The 12,766-nt window shown below is 32.0% G+C and overlaps 1 protein-coding gene across 1 annotated transcript; it reads left to right on the plus strand.

The window, feature by feature from the left end:
- The first annotated feature begins 2,378 nt into the window (after positions 1–2,378).
- On the plus strand, positions 2,379–10,312 carry LOC108479631 (phosphoinositide phosphatase SAC3-like). The gene is made up of 16 exons (XM_017782345.2): positions 2,379–3,200; positions 3,374–3,578; positions 3,673–3,838; positions 3,960–4,182; positions 4,293–4,369; positions 4,534–4,721; positions 4,819–4,916; positions 5,166–5,299; positions 5,457–5,585; positions 5,923–6,286; positions 6,773–6,894; positions 7,172–7,282; positions 8,022–8,210; positions 8,569–8,745; positions 9,175–9,280; positions 9,723–10,312. The coding sequence occupies exons 1-16, from the start codon at positions 3,087–3,089 to the stop codon at positions 9,801–9,803; spliced, it is 2,484 nt and encodes an 827-aa protein (XP_017637834.1). The 5' UTR covers positions 2,379–3,086; the 3' UTR covers positions 9,804–10,312.
- The last annotated feature ends 2,454 nt before the right edge of the window (positions 10,313–12,766 follow it).

Below are 12,766 nucleotides of genomic sequence, written 5' to 3' on the forward strand. Positions count from 1 at the left end.
TTTATTGCATTATTATTAATCAAAAAATAAAAATATACTGAATTAGGGTTAATTGTAGTTTTGATCTTCAAACTTCAAAACATCTTAATTAAATATTTAAGAATCAATATTGTATCGATTATGACTTCTATTAACTTCTTAAAAATATATTGATCAAATTTTCAAAACATACATAAATATCTTGGATCTCACAAGTCTAAAAAAAGAAAAATGCCTTAAACTTTAATGATACTATTTTATTTTTAATCTGTTAAATCTAAATTGTTCATTGTGCATGTAATGCAAATATTCTCTACATTTAATTCCTAAATGATATCTATACTGATAAATAAAAAGGATTAAATTGATATAATGTCGATATTTTATAAATTCAATTAGAAATTTAACTACTTGTGGTGGAATTAATTAAGCCATGACTTAATTATTTGAACACAAGGCAACAGGGTGGGTGGGTGGCAGGAAAGTCAAATAGAAAAGGACGCTTTTTAGAGTCCAGATGAACTGAGTGAGGGCGTCCGAGTCACATGCTTTTGGTGGTTACGTCACGCATAAAGGTAATTAAAAAATAGAAAAATGCTGATGGAGCCACGTCACACATTTGATTAAATCACCAACTGCAGACCAATGTTCCAAGTCCAATGGAAAGCAAGCAAGCTGGCTTTGCCAAAAGTAACCCCATGCCTTAACCACCCTTTTTACTCTTTTTATTTTATTTTATATCAATCATTTCCAATGTGACGTAAAAACTATATATGTGAAAACATATGAATATCTTTATCATGGATTATCATTTTAGATTTCTATTTACTTTATTAACCTCTTTTTTTATTCGATTAATTACTTTTAAATTATATATATTCATATGAAGATAAATATAAATCAAATTTTAAAGATTTTGCAAACAAATAAAACATTAAATTTAGCCAATTGGTTGTTAATATAGGAAGATGTTCTAACTATATTGCATAAAAAAATAAATATAATCAGAATCTATAATAAAATTATTTAAAAATAAAAAAACATTAAATTTATAATAATTAAGTATAAATGTTATGCGTAGATAATTTTTAAATTATTTAATATTTAAGTTTGAGTTTGTATAAATATTCTACAATTTTTTCTAATTTAGTTTCGAATAAATTTTGATTATAAGTTAGTTGTATTTTATATTAAGTTTATATTTATTTTAATGGATGGGATGTATATTATTAGTGATTGTATTCTTAGACTTCTTCAATAATAATAGTTAAAAAATAATAATACAAATTGACATAATGATAAATTTAGTTTTAATGTTTATAATATTTGTCAATTTGGTTCTTCTTATTATTTTAGCTTAATTTGTCGTTAACAATGTTAAAATAATTAAATTATATTTTAACAAAAAACTAATTAAAATGTCAATTTTTAACGATGTTAGCGTGATGGCCCACATGATAGTTTATGTGTACTTGACAGTCCAACAAATAATTTAAAATAATAAACATATTCAATTTTTTAAAAAATTGTAAAATTTCAAAAATTAGCATCAAGTACATGTGAATTGCTATACAGAGCTTCCATGTTTAAAATTAAAAATTTAAAGTTTTAATCAAGATTTTTGTTAAAAAAATATTCGACTCTTTTAAAAAGATTGATCATCAAATTCAACTTTTTATACAAAATTGAGGGCCAAATTGTTTTTTAAAAGTGGCAAAAAAATATAAAACTTAAGGGTGAAATTTATCAATTTTCCTTAAAATTCAAAATTTAACTATTTAATCAACTATTTCAATTTAACAATGGAAGTCTAATTGATATGATAGTAAAAAAAAAAAATCCCTTAAATTAGATGAGTAAGTACTTTTATATTTCATATTCAAGATTCATTACTATCCATCCTTCTAACAATGTCATCTCTAATGTTCGAACTTAAATTTTTCCCTTAAAAGTGTAATGTGCCTTAGCATTGCACCCAACCACTTGTTGATAACTTTAATTACTTTTTTCTAAAATATTATTCTTAATTTTCTATTACCAAACATGACATAAGAATTACAATGCTAGTTAAACAAGTTCTAGAAAATTAGAATTTATTAAATAAGAAAAGAGAATGTAAGTAGTGTATTAGAATTTATTAAATAACAAAAGAGAATGTTAAGTAGTGTACAAACACACCACTAACTAGTGTTAAAAACCAAGATTCAAAATAAAGATGTTTACATTTCAAATTGAACATTGGATGCATGGGATTTAAAAAAATACACATAATCGCAATCAAAACTGAAAAGACTAAATTTAAAATGTGTGAGAAGTAGAGGGAGTGAAAGCAAAAGTAGAGGGATGCACAAGGGTGGAAGAGGGAAATAACATAATTAATTAATTAGGCTTTTCTTGATATAGTTTTAAACACGACATCATCATATTAAGAGGAAATTAAAAAAAAAAAAAAAAAAGGAAAAAGGAAACCCAGCTCCTACATCACTAATATTAACCTAGCAGCTACCTTTTCATCTAAAATAAAAATAAACTCTAAATCTCGATCTTCCCTTCTTTTATAAACTTCCAATTTTATTTTTAGCCCGCTGCACAGAAGAAAAACGATAAGATTCCCGTTTTTATATGTTAAAATGATATATAAATACAATCTTGTTTAATTTTATTTTCGATCTCTGCAATTTCGGCCCTGATTGGAGAAAGATCACAAATCATGTCGAATTTGGGGTAAATTCGGCGTTTGACATTTGGGTGTGAAGGGGAAGATAATTGGAGTTAGGGATTAAGGAAAGGTCGGTCAAACGTCCTTAGCCAGGTCTCCTGAGTTTCCCGTTTTCTTGTTGCTTCTTTCGATTTCAAAAGAAGATGCTGTATTTGAAGCAGCCAAGCTCCATTATTTGCAAAGGAGGACCGATTGTGGTTTGGCAAGAATAAGGCAAATTTCCGTATTGAGGTATGGATTTTTCTCTCAACGTAAACCAAAGGTAAATAGCGAGAAAGTTCCATCGTTAGTGCATGCTCTTCTGATAAATTCCCTGAGCCTGGGGCTCGGGGGGGAGATCTGAACCTGAAATTGAAAAATAACAACGGTGAGGAAAAAGAAGGTTACCATGGAATCCTCCGCTGCAAAATATTGCTGCGATAATATTGACAATCATGAGAGCTCCTCCCAATCTCAAACTTCTACATGTATGCAGAAATTCAGACTCTACGAAACTCGATCGGTAATTTTTTCTTTCATTTCTGTTTTTTAATTTTTTTTATTGTTTATTTGTTTGCTTTGAGCTCATTGTGATATCTTTAATTTTCGTTGTTATCAACTTGATTTTGATGTAATTTTACTTAAGTAGATTTGTTTTGATGTTGAACTTATTTTTATTTTGGTGTTTGTGTACAGAACTTTTATATGATTGGAAGGGATAAGAGTAGAACTTATTGGAGAGTGTTAAAGATAGACCGGCTTGATCCTTCCGAGCTGAACATTCGGGAAGACTCTACCACGTATACAGAGAGTGAATGCTCTGAGCTGTTGAGGCGGATACATGAAGGAAATATATCCACCGGTGGATTGAGATTCGTTACAATTTGTTATGGCATTGTTGGTATGGATGTTGAAATTAGGTTATGGTTTTAGGAGACTATTAATTTTATTCAAATGTTGTTAATCTAATACGTAAAAATTGTTCCATGTTTTAGGGTTTATTAAATTTTTGGGGCCTTATTATATGCTGCTTATTACAAAAAGAAGGCAGATTGGCTCAATTCGCGGTCATAACGTATATGCGGTTTCAAAGACTGAGATGATTCCTGTCCCAAATGCAACTGTTAATTCAAGCATTGTTGACTCTAAGGATGAGAATAGGTCTTCTTCTTTTCTGTTTGCTAATACACTTTGTTTCCATTTTTCAAACAAAGTGCCTTTTCTATTGTGCATTTTGCATTTAGTTTTTAATTCGATATTACTTGTTTTGTCTTTTGTTTAGATACAAGAAGCTCTTATGCACGGTTGATCTGACAAAGGACTTCTTCTTCAGCTATTCATACCATGTCATGCTTAGTCTTCAAAAGAACTTGTGTAATAATGAACCAGGTCAGGTTCTTTATGAGACCATGTTTGTGTGGAATGAGTTCCTAACGCGAGGGATACGCAATCACCTCCAGAATACTTTATGGACAGTTGCATTGGTGTATGGCTTCTTTAAGCAGGTTAAGGACAGTCCTCATTTTAAGTTATCGTTAGCTAATATTTTATTTCCTGTTGTGCATATTAATGGATTATTAGCTTCATAGTTTGACATTGGGCTACATGAATATAGGCCACACTTTCTGTATCTGGAAGGGACTTCAAACTAACGCTTATTTCAAGACGCTCCCGTCACTATGCTGGTACCAGGTAAGAAAGTTGTCCCCCATTAAGGGGAAAAAGCTTAGTTTTGTTATTGTAGAGCGCTATGAGATGCAATTTAACTTGGTTATCCTTAATACCGTTGTTATTTTCTGTAACATAGTTATGGGTTGAAACTGCTTGTCTGCATGTGCATACAATTATTTTTGTAGGTATCTAAAACGAGGAGTAAATGAAAAAGGCAGAGTAGCTAATGATGTTGAGACAGAGCAGATTGTCTTCGAGGATGTCCCTGATGGGCTTCCTGCAGAAATAACTTCTGTTGTCCAGAACCGAGGCTCAATTCCGCTCTTTTGGTCACAAGAAACCTCACGATTGAATCTTAAACCAGATATCATATGTACGTGCTTGTAATTGTTGGAGTACTTCAGGTGTTACTGCAGGCATTTTCTTTTGTTCAGGAAAAGGAAAACTAACCCTGTTTTCTCTTTTCCCAGTGTCAAAGAAGGACAAAAATTATGAAGCAACCAGACTTCACTTTCAAAATCTTGTCAAAAGATATGGCAACCCTATAATTATTTTAAATTTGATTAAGGTAAGTTTAATTATATCACCCACTATCCCTTTTTGGCTATATGTCATCTTCATACCAGTCTTTTTATTTTGTTTTACTATTACATAACTGCTATGTTTCTTAAAGATAATGCGTGTAGAAAATCTACAATTTTTTTTTTTGGGGGGGGGGGGGGGAAGGGGCAGGCTAGTGGAGTAATTTGATGTAGCTCTATGATATCACTGATTTAATGATAAGATTCTGTATGTTACTGTTTTTTTTTATAAGCAGACACAAGAGAAGAAGCCTCGAGAGTCAATTCTTCGTCAAGAGTTTGCAAATGCAATTGATGTTATAAATAAAGATTTGTCAGAGGAGAATCGGTTGAGGTTCCTTCACTGGGATCTACACAAATATTCTCGGAGGTATGCCATAAGCTTGTTATTTGGTCCTTAAACTAACGCGCATTTTGCTTTCTTTCCCATTCTCTATATCCCTCTTTGCTCTTTAGCATTGGTTCATTTTTTTTTTTAGAGTTTGATTCCTAACCAACAGAAATAAACTTTCATTTGTTCCTTCCAGCAAAGCGACAAATGTTTTGCTACTCTTGGGAAAAGTGGCTGCATATGCATTAATGCTAACAGGTTTCTTTTATTGTCGGCTGACTTCAACCTTGAAACCTGAGGAGTGCATGGCTTGGCCTTCTGTTGAGTATGTTTTCCACATTCAGCAACTTCGAGTTTTATATATGAATTTTTTTTTAAATATGGCTGTAATCCAAAACATACTAGAGAATGTTGTCTGGGTACCCAAAAAATCTCTTAGTTCAGAAGTCTGCAATTTTTAAAATCCCTTAAGTTAGAATTTTGAATTTGCTACATTTTAGATTCTTAATGAAAATGGCTTTATGAATTATGGATTTGTATCTTATAGTGTAATGTAATATGGTTGAATTTTAATAAATGCCTTGTTATAAATATTGAAGATTTTTTTTTTGCTATCTGCAACAAGCTGAAAATGGCATTTTGGTTCTGAAATTATGATACAGGAATATTGATGATAGTGACATGTCACACCATAAATATCTCAACAATGTTAATGAGGATGCGTACAGATTGGAGGGGAACTATTCTGGATATAATAATATTACTAATGGGAATCATTCTCTCAAGCCTCCAACATTCCAAAGAGGTGTACTTAGGACCAATTGTATAGACTGTCTGGATCGCACAAATGTTGCACAGTATGCATATGGATTGGCTGCTCTTGGACACCAGCTTCATGCTTTAGGGATTAAAGATACTCCAAAGATAGATCTGAATGATCCTTTGGCAGATAATTTAATGGGTTTTTATGAGAGAATGGGTGACACACTTGCGCACCAATATGGTGGTTCTGCAGCTCACAATAAGGTATTCCTACTTGTGATGCTACTTGCAACCATGCAGAATTTCCAAAGTTGGAACATAACGTACTTCTTTAGCCTCTAGTATCTTCGGGTTGCATTTTCTTTTTAATAGAAGCTGCCAATGCCAAATATCTGTTTTAATATTTATTTTACTCAAGAACTACATTTGTGACAAATATTTGATAGAAATAAAGTTGAAAATTTCTTTTAAAACTCCTGCTCTTTCAGCCTGTCAATCCAATCTTAACTGCATTCTATGCCCCATGCCTCTCTCTTTTTGTAGGCATAATGTGACTTCACTAAATTTGAAATTACAAAATGTAAAAATCAACTAAACTTTGAGAAATTTGTGATTGTAATATCTGTACTTCGAGAAATAGATGACCAGGGAAATATTTGTTAATTAAGACACTCATTCTGATAACGTACTTCTTCTGCCTGCCAAAATACTGTCGTCTCAGTTAACTTTCTTTTCTTTTCTACCATGCAGATATTCCAGGAGAGAAGGGGTCAATGGAGAGCAGCAACCCAGTCACAAGAGTTCTTTAGAACACTTCAACGATATTATAGCAATGCATATATGGATGCAGAGAAACAAGATGCAATTAATGTGTAAGTTTCAGTATTGTGTTTGCATTACTTCCAGGGTAAAAATTGTTGTCTGTCTCACTTTAATACTGAGAGGTCTTGCAGTATCTTGTTCTACAACTTAGATGTATATAAGTTTTCGGCCCTTTTTGGGGTAATACATCCTTGATTCTACTGCAATGGAATAGAAGGCACATTTTTTATTTGGAGTTCAGTCAATTTGGGATTTCTCTTGTAGTTATCTTCAATTCGTTTCTGAAAGATTTGCTATTGTTAAGATCTTAAGCAATTCTTTCTGCAGATTCCTTGGGCATTTCCAGCCCCAGCCTGGTAAACCTGCTCTTTGGGAATTGGGTTCAGATCAACATTATAGGGGAAGAAATGGGGAAACCACTGTGGATGAAGATGGAAGGTAGCTTTCTAATTAAAACCTTAAGTTTCATGCCTGAGCCATAAAGTAGTGACTACAAATGTCCTCCATTTGTTTTTCGGAACAACGTCTCTGTGAACATGCTTCCTGCAAGTTCTAGTTTTGAATGCTTAACTTTCTCATTAATTAGGAAATTCTGGTTATGGGTTTTGTGTTGTGACTGAAAGCCGCTATGACTGGGCCATTGGGACTTCAGAGAAAAACAAACAGTTATATGATGGCATCTAGTATAGATATTTCATCATAAGCCTTTTGGTGTTGGCTTGGTGTGTTTCATGTTTTTTCCCCTATGAAGTTAAATATATAATTTATTATTCCTGTAGGAGTTTTTCTTCTTCAAAGGCTCGGTAGGGGGTTATATTTAGTTGGTTTTACATGCCTATTAAGATTTCTACTTAAAGTTTAATTTTTCAAAAAAAAAAAAAAAAAAAGTCCTCTCAAAAATTAAAATAAAAATTGAGTCTTGGTACTCAGATGTTTTGGTAGTGCTGTTGTCCCCAGGATGCATTCTCTGTTTCTTGGTCAGATGGTCTCCAATTCACAAAATGAAAAGTAAATAAATGACACTTTTTCACAGTTTTATTCTTGATCTGATGTAATGAATTAATACGTAGGTAATGTATGGAAATGAGGTTACTTGCATTTCATTTTCTTCTTGACTTTGTGTTTAGTCATCTGATTATTGCTGTGTATAACTTCACTTTCTATCCTTAATTTTCAGGTCATTTTTCAAAAGATCATTTTCTGATGGAAACATTCTTCGTCAAAGTATATCACCTATGCCAGCCATAAAAGATAAGCAGGAGAAATTTACCAATTCAACTTTACCCGACCGGTCACAAGGAAGTAATGGCCTTTCAGAGTCATCACCTGAGATATCAACTTGTGAAAGTGATATCTCGTGTTCAAGGTTCCAGCACTTTCCAATTTCCTTTGTTGCATGTCATTTACTTTGAAATTTCCTTGGTTTCTAATTGATGGCCACAACTTTCTATTCTCCATAAACTGCTGGGATATGTATTGATTCTGCTGTGTTTCATTTGTATTGATCCTTCAACCTTTAATCTATATGGTTTGCTGAGATAATCTGTTGTATCAATGCTTTCATAACTTCTAAGATTTGTTTAAGTATTGCTGCATGAATCAGCTGTTGGATCTGCATGTGTTGTGGTTTACTGTAATTAATGGATCACCTGTAGCATGTCCTATAGATGGTTGTCCCATTAAATTTCTTGATTGACACACATATTTTCAAATTCTTTGCGCAGGTATACACCCTCTATGCCTCGAAGACAGCTATTTGGAGATGTGCAAAGAGATCGCTATCTTGAAACTGGCCAAATTTTCTTTTCTGAACATGGGGATGGAGTTAATTGCTCTAACTTTGTTGACCTAGACTGGCTTTCATCCTCAGGAAATTCTTGTGAGGATGAACCATTTGAGAGGTACATTTTCCCATTCTGTATTTCATGGATGCTCCAAAACTCAACCTTTAATGCTGCAGTAGCATTTGTTGTTCAGATTAAATAAAAAGAGCTACTAAATTGAAAAATCAAATGATATATGTTATTAGGAACTGAACCTGTTGCCCCCCAATCCCACAGCACAGTTTCCATTCCAGATAGGCCTTAATTCCAGATAGGCCTTAATACCAGTCTCTTAACTACCAAAATTTGAATCTTGAAATAGTAGTGTAATGTTCCCTGAGACCAATGCTTGCACACAAAAAGGGCACTTCTCTTTAACAACTTGTTTTATAAGGCTGTACATGGAAGAAAAGGATATAGTTCATAATTACTATAGAACTACAGGATAAATTTTGCATGACCTATGAGAGGAAACCACGTTTCAGACATCATCATAATTATCTGCAGGTCATCACTACTTACAAGCTCTCCTGGGCTTTCATCAGAGAATGTTGTCAATGGAATATTGGGAGAAACAACCCCATCCACCAGTGAATATGGATCGAGTATGAAGGTTGGTAGTTTTAATGCTGGTAGAAAGCTCTTGAATCTTACTTTGATGGTTACATTATTATATGGATTTGTCACATAAAAAATGCACTATATGAATCAAGGTTCTGTGATCAACTCAATCTAACTATAACATTGTACATCTCATAATGCCGAGGCATCTCCCTGTTTGCCATAACTATATACATCCATATAGATTTTATTGTTATATTATATACGATTCTTTCATAGCAATCTCAACAAAATTTAATCTTTTTCTTTGAGAGTAAGTCGAGCCTTCTTTCTTCTATGTACGCCATTTATGTAGTGTATCATAATATCAAATTATTAGTGAATAGAAAAACATGTTAAGACCTGGGATTGAGAAGCAGTTTACTCTTTTATCTCTTCAAAAACTGGAAATTGCAGCTGTGGTAATGCCTAACCCTTGTTATATATTTATATAGGGAATGCAGCAGACAGGAACGGAGGAATTCCCCCAGAGTTTTGTGCAGTGGGTTAACTATGGACAGATGCTTTCCCATTAAAGTTTTGCTCGTTTTCCTCAAGTCAGTGACATACACATCCATGACTCCAGCGAGTCAAGCTGCCGCAGTGATGCAAGGCATTGAGTCAAAAGGAGAAGCAGAAGCAAGCAGTTGTTGTAGTAGCCCTCGTATGTAAGATAACCTCCCATGCAGTCTGATTCGGTCCAGTCCAATCCCCCCATGTATGACTACTATTCATTCCTTGAAAAAAGAAAACCCTCAAACCAGAAACTAATACTCCTACTAGAAAAAGAGTACATAGTCAAGAGTTAAAAACAAATTCTTTCGGGAGCTCATCATATCCCTCTTTAATTCATTTTATCGGCAAACGGACGTAATAGGGCTTCAGTTTCAGTTCAGTTCAGTCAATCTTGTAAATATTTTTCTTTTGCTTTTCGAAGAGCTCCAGTTCCGAGTTTTAAGGTCTTTGATTCTTTATTTCCTTTCTAAGTTCATCCATGGCCAAAGACAGAGAATACATGATAATGAAACCGACGTTGCATTTAAAATGTAATCCGTGGGGTGGTGGGGGAAAGAACCAGTTATAGGACTGATGTTTTCGTGGCGAGCTGCTAAGTTCTAGAGCTTTTTTAACTTTTCGGCCTCTTGGGGTTTGTTTCCATATATATAAAAACTATATATAAATATATATATTTTTTGATATTATTATTGTTTTTGAAAACCATCTTTGTTTTGATGGTATGGTTTTGGTTGGAAAACCATCTACATCTTCTAGGCAGTGGCTTAGCCTTTAAATTTCTCACCCTTTGCAGCTCTTCTTTTTAAAGTTCAAATGTTCATTCCATATCTTCTGCTGCTGGATCAAGTAGAAGATCGATTCTTGTCTCTTTCATGATTAACTGTTTAATTGCATGATATCACCTAATTTTAATTTTGAATTAAAAAATTAAATAAATGGTTGCAATAGTTGAATATTGCCTCCACAATACTCAGCAAGGTCAAATAGAACATTTCTCATAAGTTTCAATCAAACCCCACCCTGCCTCCCTACCAACATCACTCTCCTCACTGTCATACTGCAATTCAATTAAAGTTTTTATGGTTTATTTAGGCTTATCTATAATAGATTAATAAGTGGTGAATTTCGTCTTATTTTATTGCAAAAAAGAACATGACGTGCGGGATCATATCTAATATTTGACATGTACGTTGATTATGTAATTATATTAGTATTTAATTATTTTTAAGAAAAGAAAAACGTGAAAATAAAAACTAAAATATAATCTTAATTCACCTTCTTTCATTCAGCCTTTTACTTACCTAGTTTTTATACATAAAAAAAAATCCATTCTCCTTTTAAATATAACATTAGAAATTTTATTACACACATATGTATGATGAAATTATATATTTAAATCGCTTGTATATTTATAAATGACATACAATAAATAATTAATCTAATCTTTGAAACTAATAATAATAATGCTGCATGCAATATATACAAAATTAAAATAAAACAATAGTTTAAATTGTAAATAGTTCCTTTTCTTCTGCACTTTAGAGTCAGTTTTTGATGAATCTAAATGGTGAGAAGGAGACGAGTAACACACTTCAATTTTAGGCCAACCCAATAATCGAAAGTGAAAACCAGAGAAGAAAGTTTAAAATTTTAGGAAAATCGGGATTCATTTTGGTAAAATTGGTCTTTGTAGAGTGGTGATCAATGATGGCAGTTGACGTTGCCCGATTTTGAATTTAGTAACAAGAAAGAAAACGAAAAATTAATCTCATTTGAAATAAATAAGAATAATGTTGACGAGAATTAGATGCATACTAATGATAATGAAATGAAGAACAGAAAATTTTAATTGGAGTAATGGAGTTCAACTAATTTCCTGTTTTGACATTTACAAAAAATAAAGTTTGTTTTGTATTTTTCTACTATATTTTTAATTTTTAATTTGTTTGGTGGAAAAGCCACACAATAAGTTCATGTTTTAATCATATGAATGGGTTTACTTTGGGCATTTAAGACATTGGATATAATTATTTGTGTTATTTGATTTTAAATAAATTTATATAATTTATTCAATTTAATAATTAATTTTCTATTCTCAAAATTCATTTATTGAATTAATTAAAATAAAAATAAAATAAAATAATTTTCTCAATCTAATTCTAATTCGTTAAAATCATAACGACTTTACTATGCCTAAATTTATGAATAAATAAATTTAATTTTCTTCTTCTATAAAAGTACGATGACTACTTAAATTAATTTTCACTTTAAAGATCATTATTTAATTACAATCAATTAAATAGTAATTCAAAAAATTAAATTAATTCCTAAGTTATCTATGTTAAAAATACATTAATAAAATAAACAGTAATATAAAATATTGATTTAAATCACAAGATCAAACCAGAACAATATATATATAAAATCTGAAAAACAGAAATTGGACATAAAACTGGATCGGAATTGTGTACTCGTAGGTAGGTAGAAATCCGATTGGTAGTTGAGGCTTGTTTTCACATTTTCCTTAAGATAGATTCAACTGCTCCTTTGGAGTTAGACGAACGTCGGTCGATTGTCTCCAAGGATACAACAATGAGATGAGCACAACAGTAGCACGGCTACAATGATCAACGAATTGTAGCCTAGCTTTCTTCTATTACCGAAAATAGGTTCGAAATATGCAAGGAAAAGATCTCAAAATTTTTGCAGGAAATATAGAGAAAAATTCAATGTGTATTTCTCCTGCAGATTATTTCGATTTAAATAAAATATTCAAAATGAAAGAACTTTTGGAAATTTTTTTACTAATGGAGCCATTAACGTTCGTGAATTAAGGAGCCATTAAAAATCCATATTGAATTCTTAATTAAAGGAGCCATTAAACTCAATTTAATATTTGTCCTTTTAATTCCAAACAGAATTTGAAGAGATAAGCTCTGCTGAGAAAAAATAAAATTACGTATTGGGCTAAAATATCTGCAAG

This window comes from Gossypium arboreum, chromosome 6 (assembly GCF_025698485.1).
Source record: "Gossypium arboreum isolate Shixiya-1 chromosome 6, ASM2569848v2, whole genome shotgun sequence".
Taxonomy (NCBI): Eukaryota; Viridiplantae; Streptophyta; class Magnoliopsida; order Malvales; family Malvaceae; genus Gossypium; species Gossypium arboreum.

Excerpts from the sequence above, each read along its gene's own strand:
- LOC108479631 (XM_017782345.2), top strand. The coding sequence starts at position 3,087 with ATGGAATCCTCCGCTGCAAAATATTGCTGCGATAATATTGACAATCAT. Across the intron at positions 6,287-6,772 it reads GTTCTGCAGCTCACAATAAG|ATATTCCAGGAGAGAAGGGG; the intron begins GTATTCCTACTT and ends TCTACCATGCAG. Across the intron at positions 6,895-7,171 it reads AAACAAGATGCAATTAATGT|ATTCCTTGGGCATTTCCAGC; the intron begins GTAAGTTTCAGT and ends TTCTTTCTGCAG.